The following is an 18,862-nucleotide window of genomic DNA, read 5'->3' on the forward strand; positions in this document are numbered from 1 at the left end:
TGCCGGAAAGATGTTTGCAAAAATGCCCAGAAGGGGTTTACAGCACCTAATAAAAGCAGAGTAGAGATATTTCCCTAAGAACGAAGAGAAATGGAGTCCTTGGCCACCGCAGCCTTGCCGCGAGTCCCAAGCCTCTCATCCTTGAGATCGCTTCCTCGTTCTCGTTCTCGTCCTCCTCCTCCCTTGTTTCGAGTCCGCCACCATTCTCGTCCTTCTCGGGTCATACGGACTTTTGTTTCGTCGCCCTTTTCGAATGCTTCGGAAGCTGCGGGAGTTGAGTCTTCGTCGTCCCCCGGGCTGTACTCAGCGAAGGTGTATGAGCTCAACGCGGAGAACGTGAATTGGGTGTTGGAGGACGTCCGCCCTTATCTCATCGCCGATGGGGGGAACGTTGATGTGGTCTCAGTGGAAGATGGAGTTATCTCGCTCAAGCTCCAAGGTCTGTCTTTTTGTGCTGTTTGAATCAAATCTCTTGCTTTTGAACAATTTTTTGTGCTGGGTTTGAGGGAATTAGGATTTTTTTTTTCCGGAGTGGTTCTTCCTTCTTCAATCTGGAAAATGTTAACCTTTAGTGGGCTTGATTTCGTGGAGAATTTTCATCTCCAAGCTGGGTTTTTTAATCATTTTGGGAAATCCAGCATTGGTTGATTTAAACGGGCTTCGAAGTAATCAAACTTGAGGCATGAAATTCATCCCTTGTGCGTTGATCGGACCGCGGAATTTGAGTACTTCTGGATGGAAACTGAATTTGGATATCTTGCAGGATTTCGGTTGATTGAGAATGGATTTCTAAATTAACGGGAAGCATTTGTCTTTCATGTAAATTGGTCTTAGTTATGAGCATTTGTTGGTGGAGATGGAATTCTAAATCGTAAATTCTCTAATGCACAATGAAAAATTGGTGGATTTTAATCCCTTATGTTGCCAACATATTATTATCTGACTTCAGTTAAATTTGCCTGAAGAAATCTTTCCACTTTTATTTAATTTTAGATTCCTGGTACGTTAGATGCATAACCTTGTAATGACGTGAATGGATTATGAATTGGAGGTATGTTGGCTGTGTAAAGGGGGAAGTAGTTCTGAATGAAATACTTTCATCATGGTATAACTATGGGCATTGATGTCTTTGAAATACCAAGTTTTATCTATACATCTACTAGCAACATGGTGGAAGGAAAAGTTTCATCAATGCTAGATTGTCGGAATGATGATAGTGAACCATAGAAAGAAAGCTGAATAAGTAACTACTTCCTGTGTGGTTCAAGCCAACAGCTTTTAATGAGATCCTAGCACGCACAAGAAAAGTGGAACACACAACAACCTCTATTTTGGATTCTAAGATGGCATCGCAGAAGACAAGTTCTTACTTGTAGGATTCTTTGGAAGTAGGGTATTTAGAGATCTAGGTAGTTATGACGATGCTTTGATGACAAATTTTATTAGCAAAATTATGCCATGCAGCATACTTCATTCTTGTGTTGACTAGTTAGAAATGTCGAAGAGTGTAGCACAAACGGTGAAATTCTTACAGAAATTAGGCTGTCAAATTTCTGCACCTATACTAGAGATAACTTGTGTAGCATCAATTATCCTACAATCGTGCCTTTTGAATTAAAAGAACATAAAACCTTTGCTGTTGCTGGTAAGAGTCCATGTCATACCACAAGAATGTCGCTGTAATGGTTACTGAGTTGCTTCTTTGCTTACCTGGCAGACAGTTTCACGCATAGGGTGCACTTACAGACATATGCTACCAAGAGTGTAGCTATAATCTGAACAAAACCGGTTATTCACTTGCTTTATGGAGCACATGTAGAGTGCAAGTTCATAAGCTCTGGTTAACCGTTCATGTTGGTCTGTTTGTTGTGTTGGTCCTATAAATAGGATTCTTTTTGCTCATTCATTTTCAATTTCTCTGAACAGCCGTTCTTTCTTTCTTTTTTTTTGGCATTACAGGAGCCTGTGGAAGCTGTCCTAGCTCAACAACGACCATGAAGATGGGAATTGAGCGAGTTTTGAAGGAGAAGTTTGGGGAAGCAATCAAAGATATCCGCCAAGTTTTCGACGAATCACAGATTGAAACGACAGCCGAGGTGAGTAGTTCATCTAACATGATACAGAATAAGATAATACTGGGTTCTAACGTAGATTGGAATCATTGATTGCAGGCAGTGGACAACCATTTGGATATACTGAGACCCGCAATCAAGAATTATGGCGGCAGTGTGGAAGTTGTTTCCGTAAATGGTGGTGATTGCCACATCAAGTATGTGGGACCTGATTCCATAGCCAGCGGCATCAAAGCAGCTATCAAGGAAAAATTTCCGGACATCATCAATGTTTCTTTCACCAGCTAGTTTTGTTGAATTACACCTCATGGGTTTAGGAAAAACTAATCGAAACCAGATAAAAGGGGAGAAGAATGCCTGATTATGATGTATAAGTCTACTATAATTTCCCTCAACAGGAGAAGATAATCTTGATGGTATTTCTTGTGTGCTTGTTGCATGATAATATTGTGCGGATAGGTTGGAGAAGTACTGTATAATAAACATCTTATATTAGTATGGACATAAGTATGACACAATATGCCGTGCAAAATTTATCTTACTTGTAATTAAATTATTTCATTGATAGCTTTCGCCATAAGATTTTAATGACCATGCTATCATTTTTCCAAATAGACCTCTTTACTGGGCCAATGTGTAAGAGAAATTTGTATAGTACGAGATGAATCAAATCAAAATAAATGGCAATATATAAAATAATAATTTCTCCGTAAAGGTAAAGGTAAAGCTACTAATTAATTCTTAAAATTTTTGTCGGTGCAAGGCCAGAAATTGAAACACGTTGATTACTCTTCAAAGTATATATATATATATATATTGCTTTCACTATCGAATTTTTAAGTACTATATTTTCATAGGACCAATCACTAACCTCAAGATCAAGAATAAAGATTGAAGTAAGTAATCTTATTTAAAAGAAAGAAAAAAAAAGAATTGAAAATAAGAGAATTGAATTATATTTATATTTAAGGTGTTTTTCTTTCCCTCTGTTTTAAAGAGTTTTAGAGATGTATTTATTAGAAATGTGTATCTTTTCATAAGGGGGTACATTCCATACGAAATAACATTCTCTAGCCTAATTAGAGCCGTTGTTTTTATGATTAGTGGTCAAACGCTCTTTTTAGATTGTTCCAACTCCTAATAGAGGGTTCTCCGACATCTCCTTATATAAGAGATGCAATCCTACTCCTCTTCGTTCCTACCAATGTGGAACTAAACTAAAGAACTGATCATTTCCCTCTCCAAGTGAGCTTATCTAAAGTTCTAGAGAAAAGTTTAAATTTCACCAACTGTCATTTAAACGCTTACCTTTTATGACAACAACTTTAAGAAAATATAACTGGCACTGTCAAAAAGTTTGCTGCTTCTAACGTTACTGTAGTTCTTTTGACCACCACTGGATAACCACTCATATGATACCGTGTCTTCTATAAATACGCCAGTTAATCCACCACTTCTCATTGCTCACCTTGACTCCATAACTTCACTAGTCTCTACCTCTCTCTCTCTCTGTCTCTTTCCCACAACGCATTAACAAATGGAGGAGGAGGAGAAGAGTGATAGACTTCACATTGTGGTGATCCCATGGGTTGGCTTCACCCACGTCAGCCCCTTCTTTGAGCTCTCCAAGCGTATGGCCCAACTCGGCCATCACATCTCCTTCATCTCCACGAAGCCCAACATAGAAAGGCTCGCATCCGACCATTCAAGTGCAAGTCCAAGTCCAAGTCCAAGCCCATCAATCCAGTTGGTCCCCCTCCCAGGAGAGGACTTGGACTCTCTCCAAGAGCCCTTCACGGACTTCCTTAGGAATTCCTCCCCTCCTCCAGATTGGATCCTCTTCGAATTCTTTGCCTACTGGGCCACCAGCATCGCCGCGAGGCTCGGCATCCGGTGCGCCCTAGTGAGCCCATATGGTGCGGCGGCGAATGGCTTCATCTGGCCTACCATGCGCCTCAATTCCAAACCCGAAATCGGTGCGGTCACCGCTCCCCTCGATTGGGTCCCATTCACTACCACAGTGGCCTACCGTACTCACGAGGCCCGACGAATATTGGACCTTATATTTGGGACCGACGCCTCCGGCCTTATGGGGAATTACCGGGTGCGGTTATCGGTAACCCAGTGCGATGTGGTCGCGTTGCGAAGCTGCGGCGAGCTCGAGCCCGAGTGGCTGCAGCTCCTGCCGCAATTGTACCACAAGCCGGTGGTCCCCCTCGGCCACTTCCCACCGACCGACTCGGGTAGTAGTCTAACGGAAGATTGGGAGGAGGCCTTCGCTTGGCTAGATGAGCAGCAACTCGGCTCGGTTGTCTACGTTGCATTCGGAAGTGAGCTCGACTTGAGCCAAGACCAAGTGGATCAGCTGGCCCATGGGTTGGAACAAGCTAACTTACCATTCCTATGGGCTTTCAGAAGCTCAAAAGGGGAGAAGCCTAATACGCTCCCATATGGGTTCGAGGGACGGATACGTGGAGGATTTGGTTTCGTGCGAACCGGATGGGCCCCGCAAGTTAGGATACTCGGCCATCCATCTGTTGGTGGGTTCTTAACGCACTGCGGGTGGAACTCACTTGTCGAGGCCCTTCAGTTTGGGCTGGGCCTGGTGTTGCTGCCCCTGGCATATGACCAAGGCCTTAATGCTAGGCTCATGGCGGACAAGGGGATAGGGCTGGAGATCCCGAGGAACGACGAGGATGGATACTTTTCTGGTGCTGACGTGGCTAAGATGTTGAGGTCGGTCATGGTGGAGCCAAGGGGGAAGGAGTTGAGGGATAGAGCCAAGGAGTTAAAGGGCGTTCTCGGAAGCAAAGAGTTGCATGACAAATATGTGAGGGAATTTATTGAGTTTCTCAAAGAAAACAAGAATAGCTAGAAGTGCAACTCAATGTGGTATTGGTAGGAAAAAAAAATTGAAGGTTAAAAAGTTTGTCAGAGATGCATGCATGTAACCAAACAATTATCTTCCTTAGCATCTTAATAAAAATAATATATATATATATATAAACTTGACTAGTCAACGACTGGCGTGTTTGTGCCTACCATGCATGTTGACACGTGTCCAGCACTGCAGTTACTGCATTAATATGACTTGTAACGGACGAGGTGAGGCCGTTCTTGGAAGCGAAGAGCTGCATCATGCATGCATGCATGCCTGCCAAATATAAGTGAGGGAACTCGTGGAGTATCTAAAAGGAAACAAGCATGGGAGCCAGCAAAGCAACTGACTGCACAATTGGTAGAAAAAAAGGAGTATGGTTTACCAGTCAAATGCAGCTACCATGCATGATGACACATGTGTAGCATAGCAGTTACTGACGAGGTTTTCTCCTCAGCTTGTAACGGCCAAAGTCAAGCAAAGCATGCACGGAACATGTGACTGCGGTGACACCAACTACTGCGTGTCTCTATAAACACGTACTCTTGTCAGTGCTCCAAGTCCCATGCCACCCACCCCCCCACCCCCACAAACCTCACTAACTAGCTCTCTCACTTTCCAAGTTCCAAAGCATCAACAATGGAGAAGGGTGATAGGCTCCACATAGTCGTGCTCCCGTGGCTCGGCTTTAGCCACCTCAACCCCTTCTTCGAGCTCTCCAATCGTATAGCCCAACTGGGTCATTGCATCTCCTTCGTCTCCACTAAGCCCGTCATAGAAAGGCTAGCCTTAGTCCACTCAATCCGAAGCCCATTAATCCACTTGGTCCCTCTCCCAGGGGAGGACATCGACTCCCTGGAAGGCCCCTTAATGGGCTTCCTTGAGTGGGCCTCCCCTGCTCCAGACTGGATCCTGATCGACTTCGCCTCTTACTGGGCCACGCGCATCGCCGCGGGGCTCGGCATCCGGTGCGCACTCGTCAACCTTATCGGGGCAGCGCCCAATGCCTTCATGTGGCCCACGATGTGCATGCGGTCTCGGCCTCAGCCCGAGCGCCTAACTGGGCCACCCCGATGGGTCCCCTTTGCGACACCGCTGGCATATCGGACCCACGAGGCCAGGCAAGTATTGAGCCAATTATTCGACGTCGATGATTCCGGGCTCACGCTTGGTTATCGGGTATGGTCATCCATAACGGAGTCCGATCTCGTTGCGATGCGAAGCTGCACCGAACTAGAGCCAGAATGGTTCGACCTCCTACCGCAGTTATACAACAAGCCGGTCCTCGCACTCGGCCACTTCCCACCGAATGACTCAGCCGCTGTCGGTGGTTTAACCAAGAACTGGGAGGAAGCTTTCGCATGGCTCGACAAGCAGGAAGTTGGCTCAGTAGTTTACGTTGCGTTGGGAAGCGAGCTCTACTTGAGCCGACAGCAACTGCACGAGCTGGCTAATGGGCTGGAATTAGCCCAGCTGCCTTTTATATGGGCCTTGAGAATCACAGAAGAAGACAAGACTGATGGGCTTCCTGACGGGTTTCAGAATCGAACACAGGGCCGTGGGATTGTGCTGCAAGATTGGGCCCCACAAGTTAGGGTACTGGCACATCCATCCGTTGGTGGATTCCTGACCCACTGCGGTTGGAACTCGCTGGTGGAGGCCCTACAGTTTGGATTGAGCCTAGTTTTGCTGCCATTGGCCTATGATCAAGGGCTTTATGCAAGGCTCCTGGTGCACAAGGGGATAGGAGCCGAGGTCCCCAGGAACGACGACGACGGAATTTTCACCGCAGCTGACGTGGCTAAGACCTTGAGGTTGGTCATGGTAGACTCAGAAGGGAAGGCTTTGAGAGATAAAGCTAAGGAGATGAAGGGTGTTCTTGGGAGCCAAGAGCTGCATGACCAATACGTGAGGAAATTTGTGGAGTATTTGAAAGCAAACAGGCATCCAAAGATGAAACTTCGAGAGTAATGTAACCTTAATGAGCTATTACATAACTTGGGCTATGGCTGAACTGAATGCAGCCCAAATTTACAAAGTTAGAGATTGAAGCATATTGCCTTCACTGACATCCATTGAGCCCTTCCCAAAATTGCAGGGACTAGGCGGTAATAAGTGGGGAAATCTATTGCATTGTGACAATATCGTGGTCCATCAAATTGGTCAAACAAATCAATGTAGAAGTTATGATGCTTGTAAATTGTGGTGAATATCGACCATCTACGCCACAGCTATTGTTTAGTTATTTGGCTTAGAGTTAGAACATGAGTTCCACCCAATGGTACATGAAGCGATGAACATGGGGGAGGTACAAGAGAAGCAGGACCAGTTTGGGAATGTGGGAAAGAAGCAGGGGCATTTAAGAAGTTGGTCCTGCGTATAATGAAAGGTCTCCGTCAATCTATCTGTTTCGCCTGCATGTGGATATGAATTTCACGTGAGAGAAGGAAAGTTCCAAAACTAGCAGCAATACAAACAAAGGGATAGAATCTTCGGGAAGTGAGAATTACACGAAGAAACATATATATATATATATATATATATATATAGAGAGAGAGAGAGAGAGAGAGAGAGAGAGAATAGATTGCGAGGGAGAGGTAACTCTGAGTGGAAAAGGGCAGTAAACCATGTAGTGATACGGTTACTGTACATTATTTCTACTATAGATGTTGGTAGTAACTGTGGGAATTTAATAGCTCTTGTTTTCATACCATTGTTAAGTAACATCCATTGAAGTCAAGGCCTGGGAAGGGTCTCTTTCATACAGATTGTAGTCACTAGTGGAGTCTTGAAGAAGCTAATGGTTGCTTTTACTAGTCTCAGAGATCCTGCACAACCACAGGGAGAAGATATATATATATATATATATATATATATATATATCAGTATTTTAGCATGTACATATCTATCCTTTTCCTACAAATCAAGTCAGAGCAAACATTTCACTATTCTTAAATAATAATAATAATAATAATAATAATAATAATAATGATAATACATCACCATGTTATGTAATTCACCTGGCAGTTACAGTCAATTTTATAGATAAAATAGTATCGTGTATCCATGTTGTTAGTGCACATCCACTGTTCCCAACTCTCACCTCATGCTTTACGTGGTTTCCCAACCATGCGGGACCCACAGCTGAGTCGAGAGGTCAACGGCGCCGCTGTTGCCACGTAGGCGGTCACTGCGGGGTCATAGTGAAGGAGGTGGGGAGATGGGCCTATATCTTTGACCGGTCAAATCTAGAAGACCGCGTTCTTCTCTCCTCTCCATGCTTCCATTCCCCATATACGAGTATAAGCTAGCGCTTCAATTTTGTGCTTAACCACGTGTTCAAACCTCAAAGTGTGGGAACGATGTGCGTTTTTTATGATCATGCACGGCTACCACTAATCCTAGTGCTTATAACCTTAGCTAATTAAACGTCAAAGAAGAAGAAGAAGAAGAAGAAGAAAGAAGAAAACTAAAAATCTTTTTCTATAAAAGAAAAATGAAACCTTAGACACATTCCAAGGTGCACATTACATTAATATTGGTTAGGCTTGATCATTACACTAAACACTAAACCTACCACCCCCCCCACCAACTAACTAGGCCTTGCCAATTAACTGGTTAATGCTTCAACGACACGAAACTAGTTGATGCCATTTTCTTCGTGCTGGATGGATGGATCCGACATATAATTCGACATTTCCAAAGGAATATGATGTCCATAGCGAATCCTGCCACGTGTACAGAAGCACGTCCCTATGAGCAGTCACGCATATTCCTAATTATTCGAACTCATCTGAAAGCTAATCCAGTGGTCCTTCCTATCTAGCCAGGGGAGCAGTGCAGTCCAAGTGGGTACGTACACGTAAACCAATCCTAACACGATCACACACACACACACACACAGCTAACCTTTAATCCTATCATCTTCTTCCCCCTCCCTTTCATAAAGCCGTCTACTATTCAAAAAGTTATCCTGCCTACCTAGCTCTTTACTACTATATATCTGGAACCACCCCGAGCTACTCTTTTTCCCTCTCAAGATGTCTCCTCTGCTGCTTCTGACTGCATATCTTTAGGCTGTTATTCTCGCTTTTCAACCCTTCTGTCCCCTCTCTTCCTATATCTATCTGCAAGGTATTGTTCCTTGTATCAAATATATTCTTTGCGAAATTGTTAAGCTTAGATGCGAAGTGGGTTCTCTTAATTGTTTCTCTCTTGATCTCCTTCTGTATATATATCTCTCTCTCTTCTCCTGCAGGGTTTGCACTAGAGATGATGGAAGATAGAGAACACTGTGGCCTCCTCCTCCCGAGCTCTAGCTTTAGCACTCATCTGGTAAGTAAATAATATATTGAAGGGAGAAATAATATATATTCTTTATGTGTACTTATATATGTTACTCTTATTTTTATCAGCAAGCCATTGACCTCGCCGGCGGCAAGTCTAAAATGATAATGTTAAGAGAGGTGTTCTTCGTACCCGAAGATGCGGCTGGTGGTTTAGCTAATATTATCTTATGTTAATCTTGATATGGTGTTATCCTGAATGAGCTTTCATCTCTTCTAATTACTATCCTTATCCTTCTTCATATATTTTTCTTTTCTATTCTCTCAAATCTTACAAGTTCTAGTCTTCTTGACCTTGTAAGACCTTTTCTTGACCTTGTAAGACCCTACTATTTAGAAATTATTCTCATTCTACTGGCTCTCCGTATTTCTCTCTACCCTCTCCACTCTTCCTCCCTTTTCCCGTCTATCCCTCCAGAGCTATTGATATACTTTGTGTGCATTTAAGATTTAAATTCCTTTTCATATAAGTAGTATGCGTTCAGATGCAATGAGCCTTGTAAGCTACTCTTTTGTCCTATCTGTTCATGGGCGATATGACAGTGAAATATTGCTTCTCGTGACTAATGTAGACTGTTACGGCATATAAAATAAAATTCTGATCATATGAGCCTTTTTGTATCGCAGTCTGCTATTGTTTTGCATGGCATCATATGCTTTTCAGAAAATTATTCTCTTGGTATGGTTTTATTATGATATTTGAGCCCTATCACAGACTGATAAATTATATGTACCTTCTCCTGGGAATATTTCATCCGATTGCATGCAACTTGCCGTCCTTGTCCTTCTGTCTCACTGCGAAGATAATAGAAGAACAAAGCTTTTGTTAATAACTTCTTTTGATCTAAATGAGTTCCTCAAATTGTGCATGAAGAAATAGATACAATCCCTCAGCAAGATCATACTTTGCAAAGTTGATTTAGGTCCGCAGATGGCAAAGAAATAGCTCGCCCTTGGGCATTATTTATAACTTTTAGATTTGAGAAAGCAAGACTCGCAGGATCATTTATTAAAAACACACGCCACATAGGTGCAAATAGAATTAGTTGAAGAACAAAAGTTAAAGGCAGATCAAAACGAAAAAAAAAAATGAAAGACCGTGGTGGTAATGTTCCTTGATCAACTAAATCCAATATCGTATAACATTGTGTCTGCAAGCTTATAATACTCTTCAGATATGCATACTATGAAAATTTTCCAAAAAGTTAAAACCACTAATGCATATTCTGGAAAGCATGGGTTTTATGCAGCTCACATGGTTCAAGGTAGGGCTCAAAGGCTATGGTTATGATTGGCATTCATGCCTCCCTCCTCTTTAGGTCTCCTTTCCTTGTGGAAACCACCCAACCTTGTCTACCAACACATCCATTCCACTTCTTTTTACTCAGTCACACTACCTTTGCCGTGCATTAATGAGGTGTCCACCACCTCCATTTGTTGGGATCGTTTTGCTTTAAATGCTTCCTTTCTGTTTACTTGAAACTTTTTGCTTCACAGCATTTATGCCAAAGCATTTAAAAGCTATCATGTTTGAGGGTGTGATGTTTGGTAGGGCATGCATTCAAGATGGAAGAGGACCCATCGACCATCATATCTTGTCATGGATCCAAAACCAAATCCATGGTCAGAAAACAAATGGAGATTCTGAGGGATTTTGGTCCAGTAGACCCAACCTGCAACCTTGGATTTGGGTTCAGGAAAGGTTATACAAAGGACCCCTAAGCTAATGCTAGTCATTTATTGTTTTCCAAAATCAAGCTTCCTACTTGGTACGACTAGTTTATGGTCCTCGCAAGAGCAGAGCTTGCAAAACTAATGTCATGCAATATTCGATAATGAATGAGGAAAGATGGATGGATATTCCTTGCAAGTCTCAACATGGCCCAACTTCAAAAAATGGGTCCATACCATATGCTATTTGGTACGTTTATTAAATTCCAATTACAGCATGATGGTGTACCATCATCTAAAAGATTAGACAAGGGATACTTGATCAAATCAATGGGCATGAATATTATGGCAATACAAAATAGAGAACATCAAGAACAATGCTGATCTGATGCAATAGCAAGACCTAGGCAAACCAGACTTTACCTATATGTAAACAATTAGTAACATATGATTAACTGTGCAATTTAGTTTGTTAAAAGAAGCAAATGAGTGTAGACAAAAAGCATAATATAGGTAAGAGTGGACTACTCTTTACCTTACCTAAAAGAATGTCTAATGGTGGATTAACCACCATTGACCAGTTAAATGATGAACCTGCTTTGTTAGATGGCCAACCACATTTTCAATACGTTGGAAAACAGATTTCTTACCCCCAGCTATTATATATGATCTACCCGAAATTATCTTGCAAGAATGAACCATCTACCTATATCATACCTTATCAATTAAAATAATTCAACTCGCTGACTATATAAACATGCAAACATAGTGGAAGAATAATGTACCTGTTATTGCAAATGGCTTCTCTTCTCTTACTCTTTAGAGCTTTCGTGAATAATGGGAATGATATTTCTTCAGCAATGGAGGAACTGGAAGAGCTTGATGGATATTCTGGTCTGCAACATACAAAGAAGCAGCAAAAGAAGAGCATCAAGAAGGCCATGGCTGGAAATCAGAAGTACGATGGCACTTGCAATATCTGCAACAAGATTGAGGAAAGATGGCAAATAAATTGTTTACTGTGGATATAGGCTTGCTATTTGAGAATCTGCATGCTTACCACTTATCCTGATAGAATGAGTATAAATTTGTTTATGCTTGAAGTCATCAACATTGATGGCCAGCACTAGTTATATGATTAGATTTGCTTCACTATGTCACCGGGGTTCTTCTTCCCCAATTTCTCAACAACAACAACAACAACAAAAAGAGAAAGAAAGAAAGAAAAAGCTTTGCTGGAAGTCCATTCATGTCCTCTCAAAGTTCAACTATAGATCTATCCAAGCAAGTAGTGAAAAAGAATATCATTTTATTCAAACAAAAGAAAGAAAAGGCTTTGCTAAAAGTTCATCCATGTCCTCTCAAAGTTAAACTATAGAACTGTCGTAGTAGTAAAAAAGAATATCACTTTATTCAAACAATTCGTACATCTATAAATCCACCCACAAAGCACTATTAGCATATGGGCATGCATAATACAAAATTGTGCTATGCCACAATAGCATGCACGAATCAGCTAATGGCCAAATATACAGAACCTTCCCACTTGGTTTTGTTTGCTTCTGATGATAGCTCAAGTAATGCACAAAAAATTTACATAGCTCCAGTGGTAATAAGAAAAAAAAAGAACTCATATTCACCTTACGACGGGATTCTTCTATCTCATCAATAGAGTGAATTACCTTTATCCATATTTCTCTTCTAGTGTACACTTTGAGTTGTCCTCGTAAATATTCAAACAATTAGACAAGGACCTGTGACCTAGCTGCAAGTCGAGAACACTTTGTACGAGCGCTCTTGCTTAGACTGCAAGTACAGCCTTCTAAAAGCTCTAGATCTTCTTCACATGTCAGTATGCATGCGATATCTGGATTTTCCAAAAGCATTTTGGAGCTAAGAAGTCCAGCTATTGTCCATGTCTGATATAGTCGTGACTGCTTTCCAATAAACCTTCCTGATCGGGTATCATAATATTCTGGCCATTTGTCATTTGACAACCTCTTCTCAGCCAAAGCAACAGCTCTTTGTGCAAGGTCCTGTCTGCCCATCTTTATGCAGGCCAATGTGAACTGAATTATCAAACAAGAGGAAACATTTAATACATCATTACAAAGGCTGTAAAAGTGACCAAATGTTGTAGGAGGGCGGAGGGGGATGAGACGCCAAAAGAGCTACCTGCCATAGTAAAGTAGGCCAAGATCCACCATTGTGATATGACCAAGGACTGCAGAAAGTCATACTTATTGTTAGACAAAGAAACACATGCCTAAGTTTCTAAAAATTGATGCTTGGAAATAATTTGCCAATCGCAGTGTGTGTTCATTTTAATAAAAGACTTTTAACCTGTTTCTGTGCAGATAAAAAGGTCCAAAAAACAGGGGAAGCCCATATAGCTTCAAGATTCTGGTGATGTCGAAAAGTTATGCCTTTTTAAATAATTATAAAGGAATTATCAAAATCCTTGTGTTCAGTCAGTTATATCCTACAGAAAACTGAAAGCCACCAGTCTGTTTATATACTCACGTGTTCTTTGGATCGCTGCCAGTGATTATACGCCATTCATCACACTCTAATGCAGGATAACATATTTTAAAGGGCATCTTTGCCACTAGATCATCCCATTTGGCTTCAATGAGATTGAGAATGCCCTCAGCTTGTCTTTGAGTGGCCAGAGATGAGACTATGGCCCATAAATTGCCAAGAGAAAAGAACCTAAAATCCATGTGAGCTGGCTGCAAATTGCCAATGAAATATCCCCCTTTCTCAGGAATCCAGTCAACTAACCAAGAAGGAATCTGCTCAGGATAGATATTGAACTTGTTAATAGCATCATGTGAATACTCTTCAGTCTTGTAGCGATATATCTCGTTAATCTTCTTCATATCCGCCCAATAATACTCCCTGATGTGAAATGAAAGAGCACTCAACCTGTTATTAATAGCATGCACCAGGTTCTTAGGCCCGTCATTTATGGTGATCATTTCACGGGAGCACCGCAAAGCTGAATAGAATAAAGCCTGCAGAACAGAATAATCCAGCAGGTTGTAAAAAACTTCTTACTTCTCATGCATTACGGTTATTATTGTCCAAAGATGCAGGTAAAAGCAGGCAGATTGTAATAAGTTGTTTCTGCGGTTGTGGAAAAAAAAAAATGAGCCCTTACCATGGAACAAGGTTGGCATATCAACTTGTGTCGAAAAAAAAAAAGTAGTAGTAATGATGAGAGCCTGACAATCCTAGACAGATAATCTAGAAAGATAAATCTCTACAAAATTCAAATGCATCAGGAATCCCAAAGCCCACATGCATATTGGTATGTCATTGTGTCAAGCATATAGCACAATTTTTGTGCATAAGCATGTTAAACCAAAATTTTATCTTTCCTACATTTGCAAATGATATCAACATATAAAAAACAGTAAGAGTTATTGTTCGCAGTAATCATTATTCTTGCGCCTCAGATGGTCCATTGACATATGGAGGCTTCTCAAAAATTTACAACTCTTTATTCTGAAAGACATATCTCACTAGAGAAGTTGTGAACAAGAATGAATACAAGTTTATTCCCAATATTTATGACTAGTCCCACTGAGAACAATTAATATGACTTAGAGATCCATCATCGATAGTTAAGCTTTCGAGGCTCTTGTTGCATAGATGTTATCCACGGATCCATCATCCCATATGCTATGCAACATGCAGCTTCCTCACCACTCACTACATTCTTAATAAATGCTTTAATAATTTCTTCTATCTTCTTGTTTCCTTTTCTGTCTAGACAAACAGATATATTATGATCTACAATTCTACATGTAACTACCCAGCATGGAAATATCTAAAGTTCAAACATAAGAAACTCACAAGTACATAAAACAATAAAGTTTGCACAAATTGTTGTTAACAAAGTGACAGTCCAATCAAGAAGGTCAGTAATTAGAATATGCAGACATTCCAGGGGAAAAAACACCATACTTGGATCTCAAGAGGGTGCCCATGGATGCCCATGCGTCGATCTATCATGCATGAGCCATCAGTGACCAACAAAGAAGGAAACATGTCGAACCCATCTGACAAACATAAATTCAGGATCAACTTAATGCCCATTTGTACATCAACTCTCTCCTGTAGTGCATAATCTCCGGTGATCTTTCCATAAGCTCTCAGCAAAATAATCCACCAGAGTCCTGAGAAAAATGAAGTTCATAAATTAAAAGCTTCCCAATGTTCAATCATGTTATGTAACTACAAGTCACCAGATCATTATAGAACAGCAAAAGATTTGCATAATGAACTCACCAGAATCAACCGGTGCTACACGTCCAATTGCTGACTCTCCAAAATCAGGGTCCAAAACCTCCTCAAAAGCTTCATTGCTTCCATCCAAAGGCACAGTTCTGACCTTAAAACTAGCAGGCATCAGCCCTTGGCCAGGGCTGTAGCAATCCACAGTTTTCTCCCAACTCTGATTACCAGATACAACAAAAAAGAAAAAGAAAAAGGAGACACCTAGTTATTGGGTAAGTCACTTAGTTAATGGGGATAATAATTAAAGGGACATATAGGATAAAACTTTATGCTGAGAGCTAGAAATATATAGGTGGATATAGTGACAAATGACTACAGAAAGTAACAATGTTTCCATAATTCAGCATGTTTAGAAAGTTTTTTCCATTCTAAAATCACTTAATAATGCCAAGTAGATGCATCGGCTCAAAGCTTAAATCCCTACTGCAGCAATTTCATTTATAAAGTAAATTCATTTTAGCGAGGTTCTTCAGCAGGTAGAAATCAATTGTCTTGATGCAGTTACAAAACTTAGTAACTTGTAGGTCAATGAAACTCAACAGCCTTAATCATATTACATCTTAAGAGACAATAATCAACCATTTTCAGCATCAGTAAGGCTTAATAAACTTTGACATATGTGAATAAATTGCTTGAGGAGGAAGCATGATGGAGCTGCCATGAGAACATCAGTCATTCTTGGCGAATTTAGCACCTCTTCAAGAATTCAATCATCATTTCACTTAGAAAGATTGCAAAGTACATTACCAAGTTACAAGCATACAATACCTAATCAAAATAATTCAAGACTTATGGAAAATGACGGGAGAAAAAAAAGAGTGAATTATTTACCTGAAGCTGCAAGGTATGGAGCAGGAAATTCCGGACAATCTCGCTCTCTCCCTTCAGAAGGAAAGCAATGGCCGACGGCACAAAGTCCCTAATGAACACCTGATCATAATTTAGCATCTGGTTTGCCATTCCCGGGTCATTCGCGGCGACGGTACCGATAGGATTCCCACAGTAATTCACTACCGCCCTGTTCAATAACCACCACGCCTCCTTCTCTACCGCGGACATATCCTTCTCCTTCGCCTTCTCCTTGCCCACATCTAAAACACCCTCCAATTCACCCAATTTCCTATTTCCACCAAGGTCTAACTCCTCTCTCTCCTCTTCTGCAATTCCGCCTTCTCCTCCCGCTTCATCTTTCCTCACCTCCTCCTCTCCAACCGCATGAGGCTTCACGCCCACACCATGGATGTAGAGCCTCTCGAAGGCCTTGTCCCCGCCGGATAACGTATCCACCGACGTCGAGAGTCTCCGGAGGCTCGACACAGCATTAGCGATTCCCGATATGCCCCTGCCTTCAAATCTTGGGAAGAGCTCGGCGGAGGAGTAGAGAGAACGACGGCAGGGGCATCTAGGAGACAATCCGGCTGCTGCGGAGAATCCAACGAGGAGGCGATAACAGCGACGAAACCGCGAGATACCCATGGAGGAGAAGGAAGATAGGAATAGGAATTCAGGGGGATTCCCGTGGGGCTGGGGAGTTAATAGTTAGGGAGGGGGCCGACTGGTGAGCGAGCGAACTCGGAGGAAAATGGAGCTGCTCACTCACCCGAATCCGATCCAATCTCTCCATGCGGATTCGTAATGGAATCTAAGTCCATCCGAATCCGATAAAGAAATCTGGACTATATAATATCATTTCTTTATTTATCCAGCCCAAGCCCATGTTATTCATACTAACGTATGGGCTTTAATTTCTTCAAAATTTCTCATCATGGTCTCATTGATATGTGTATTATTTTGTTCTTTTCTCTCCAATTAGACGTAGACTTATCCCTTGTCCATTTTTCATACAGTATTTGTCTCTTATATCTACCTACCTTTTCATGTACAGATGAAAACGAGTAGTAGTAGAAAAGCATGCGTCTCATTTCTATATGTTAAAAGCTATATAGTATATATATATATATATACATACAACGTCTACATACCATACCTACCTTTAGTATATTGGTAGATTTCACCTTCAATAAGATATCTCAACAGATGTACTCTGAAAAGAAGAGACATTTGTCGACCGATTAGTGGGTCGAATTAGAAGATAAATAGTACTTTAGAAATAAATATCTCATGTATCTGAATTGTAAGTGGTGCAAAAATTATTCAAACCATAGGAAAAGGTACTGCATCACTAAAGTCTTGATGATGATTAAGCTACAGTAATATATATATATATATATATTAGTCTCCATGGCTTAATCAGAGCTAGCTTACTCAATGTGTCAATAAGAAAAGATAAGAAAGCCTTTCACTCTTTGATCAGAGATAGATAAGAATATTGGACCTTTGTAATGGAGATAAAATGAGAGGGAAAATTGATACATGGTAGGTAGCATAGCAATAAAAAGCCATCTGTTTCAAGGATGTAAACTCTAAACACCTTGTAATCCTTTAATGTCCATCCATACTTGGAAGCTAGTTTTCTAGCGGATTGATTTGAAAGAAGGGGGAAAAAAAAAGTATATATAAGTGATGACAGATGGCATGCACATAGACAGCCTAACAATTCAAACCTTGTAAGTTTTCTTTCCCAAAATATAATGAGAGCATCTTTAATTGTTGAATTCTATCCAAGCTAAACATCACCATCCCTAGCTTTTCGCCTCCACTACTGATACATTTGTCACTCTGGATCATCATCTTCCTCGTCCTCATCATCATCATCATTTGAGACGTGCAAAATTAACGAGAAAAATAAGAAAGCAAAGGAACATATATGCTTAGAGTCATGTCTAGCTATGAAGAACGACAAGTCTCACAAAGATATCCCTCCATGAGAAAGATGCTTTAAATTTTTATTTTTATTTTCTCTCCTTTCTATTTACCCTAAACCTACTAAGGATAAACAGTTTTAGCTTAGGAATCACACTCATTTGAAGCAAATCTTATAAACTTTGTTAGCTGCATCCTTAACAACACGTTTTGAACTTGGAACCTCCTATCCACAAAGAGCATAACACCACCTTACTGTTTGAGTTCAAATTAAGACACATGATCTGGTGACTTTTGATTGAGTATTAGAGTGGATAAGTAGGTATAGTTGAAGGTGAGAGGGAATAACAATTCTTCATCACCTTTACCTTGGCTTCGCTTTCTTTCTTTCTCCATGGACATAAGAATAGTACTACAAGAAGGGAAGGTAAGAAAAGGACCACCATTGATGGTATCTTCAATCATTATAAAATACTTAACTTATTAGCATATAACACTTTGCCTACTGTTAAAACAACAAGCTTCATTAAAGAAATTATCCCTTTTATAAAAGCAGTGTGAATGACCTTATATGTGTGGGCATTAGGAGTACACAAAGTTTGAGACCAAATGAGTCACGTTGAGCTTTTGTGTAGTGACAAGCAAAGACAAGAGCAAACACAATAACAAGTGTTGTGTTCTTTTTTCGTGTGCATGTGTACTTTATGTTTGAAGGAACATTGCTACCTTTGCAAAGTACTCCTTTAAACTACGAGTTAGCAATGCAAAACAACAAAGTTGGGCTCATTCCATTGGCCCAAGTGACCAATATTTCACAAAGCTTTTCT

General features: G+C 40.9%; 4 protein-coding genes and 2 long non-coding RNA genes across 6 annotated transcripts; 4 read left to right on the plus strand and 2 right to left on the minus strand.

Annotated features, from left to right (window-relative positions):
- Nucleotides 1–38: 38 nt before the first annotated feature.
- LOC140782803 (nifU-like protein 1, chloroplastic) lies at nt 39–2,590 on the plus strand. The gene is made up of 3 exons (XM_073129583.1): nt 39–439; nt 1,960–2,096; nt 2,172–2,590. The coding sequence occupies exons 1-3, from the start codon at nt 91–93 to the stop codon at nt 2,358–2,360; spliced, it is 675 nt and encodes a 224-aa protein (XP_072985684.1). The 5' UTR covers nt 39–90; the 3' UTR covers nt 2,361–2,590.
- A 1,019-nt stretch (nt 2,591–3,609) lies between these two features.
- LOC140782003 (UDP-glycosyltransferase 91C1-like) lies at nt 3,610–4,947 on the plus strand. The gene has a single exon (XM_073128317.1). The coding sequence runs from the start codon at nt 3,610–3,612 to the stop codon at nt 4,945–4,947; it is 1,338 nt and encodes a 445-aa protein (XP_072984418.1).
- A 642-nt stretch (nt 4,948–5,589) lies between these two features.
- LOC140782004 (putative UDP-rhamnose:rhamnosyltransferase 1) lies at nt 5,590–6,921 on the plus strand. The gene has a single exon (XM_073128318.1). It carries the CDS (start codon nt 5,590–5,592, stop codon nt 6,919–6,921), a length of 1,332 nt encoding a protein of 443 aa, XP_072984419.1.
- Nucleotides 6,922–7,490: 569 nt separating this feature from the next.
- Nucleotides 7,491–11,905, minus strand: LOC140782575 (uncharacterized). The gene is made up of 3 exons (XR_012107906.1): nt 11,753–11,905; nt 10,031–10,091; nt 7,491–7,778 (listed from the first exon to the last, which is right to left on the minus strand). It is a non-coding gene; the product is annotated as an uncharacterized lncRNA (long non-coding RNA).
- Nucleotides 8,878–9,922, plus strand: LOC140782574 (uncharacterized). Its single transcript, XR_012107905.1, has 3 exons — nt 8,878–9,084; nt 9,209–9,285; nt 9,366–9,922. It is a non-coding gene; the product is annotated as an uncharacterized lncRNA (long non-coding RNA).
- Nucleotides 11,906–12,353: 448 nt separating the features above from the next.
- On the minus strand, nt 12,354–16,772 carry LOC140782573 (neutral/alkaline invertase 1, mitochondrial-like). The gene is made up of 6 exons (XM_073129210.1): nt 16,104–16,772; nt 15,264–15,429; nt 14,940–15,151; nt 13,491–13,984; nt 13,143–13,191; nt 12,354–13,036 (listed from the first exon to the last, which is right to left on the minus strand). Exons 1-6 carry the CDS (start codon nt 16,746–16,748, stop codon nt 12,710–12,712), a joined length of 1,893 nt encoding a protein of 630 aa, XP_072985311.1. The 5' UTR covers nt 16,749–16,772; the 3' UTR covers nt 12,354–12,709.
- Between the last annotated feature and the right edge of the window lie 2,090 nt (nt 16,773–18,862).

The sequence above is a fragment of the Typha latifolia genome, chromosome 2 (assembly GCF_019914945.1).
Source record: "Typha latifolia isolate L0001 chromosome 2, TyphaL0001v2, whole genome shotgun sequence".
Lineage (NCBI taxonomy): Eukaryota > Viridiplantae > Streptophyta > Magnoliopsida > Poales > Typhaceae > Typha > Typha latifolia.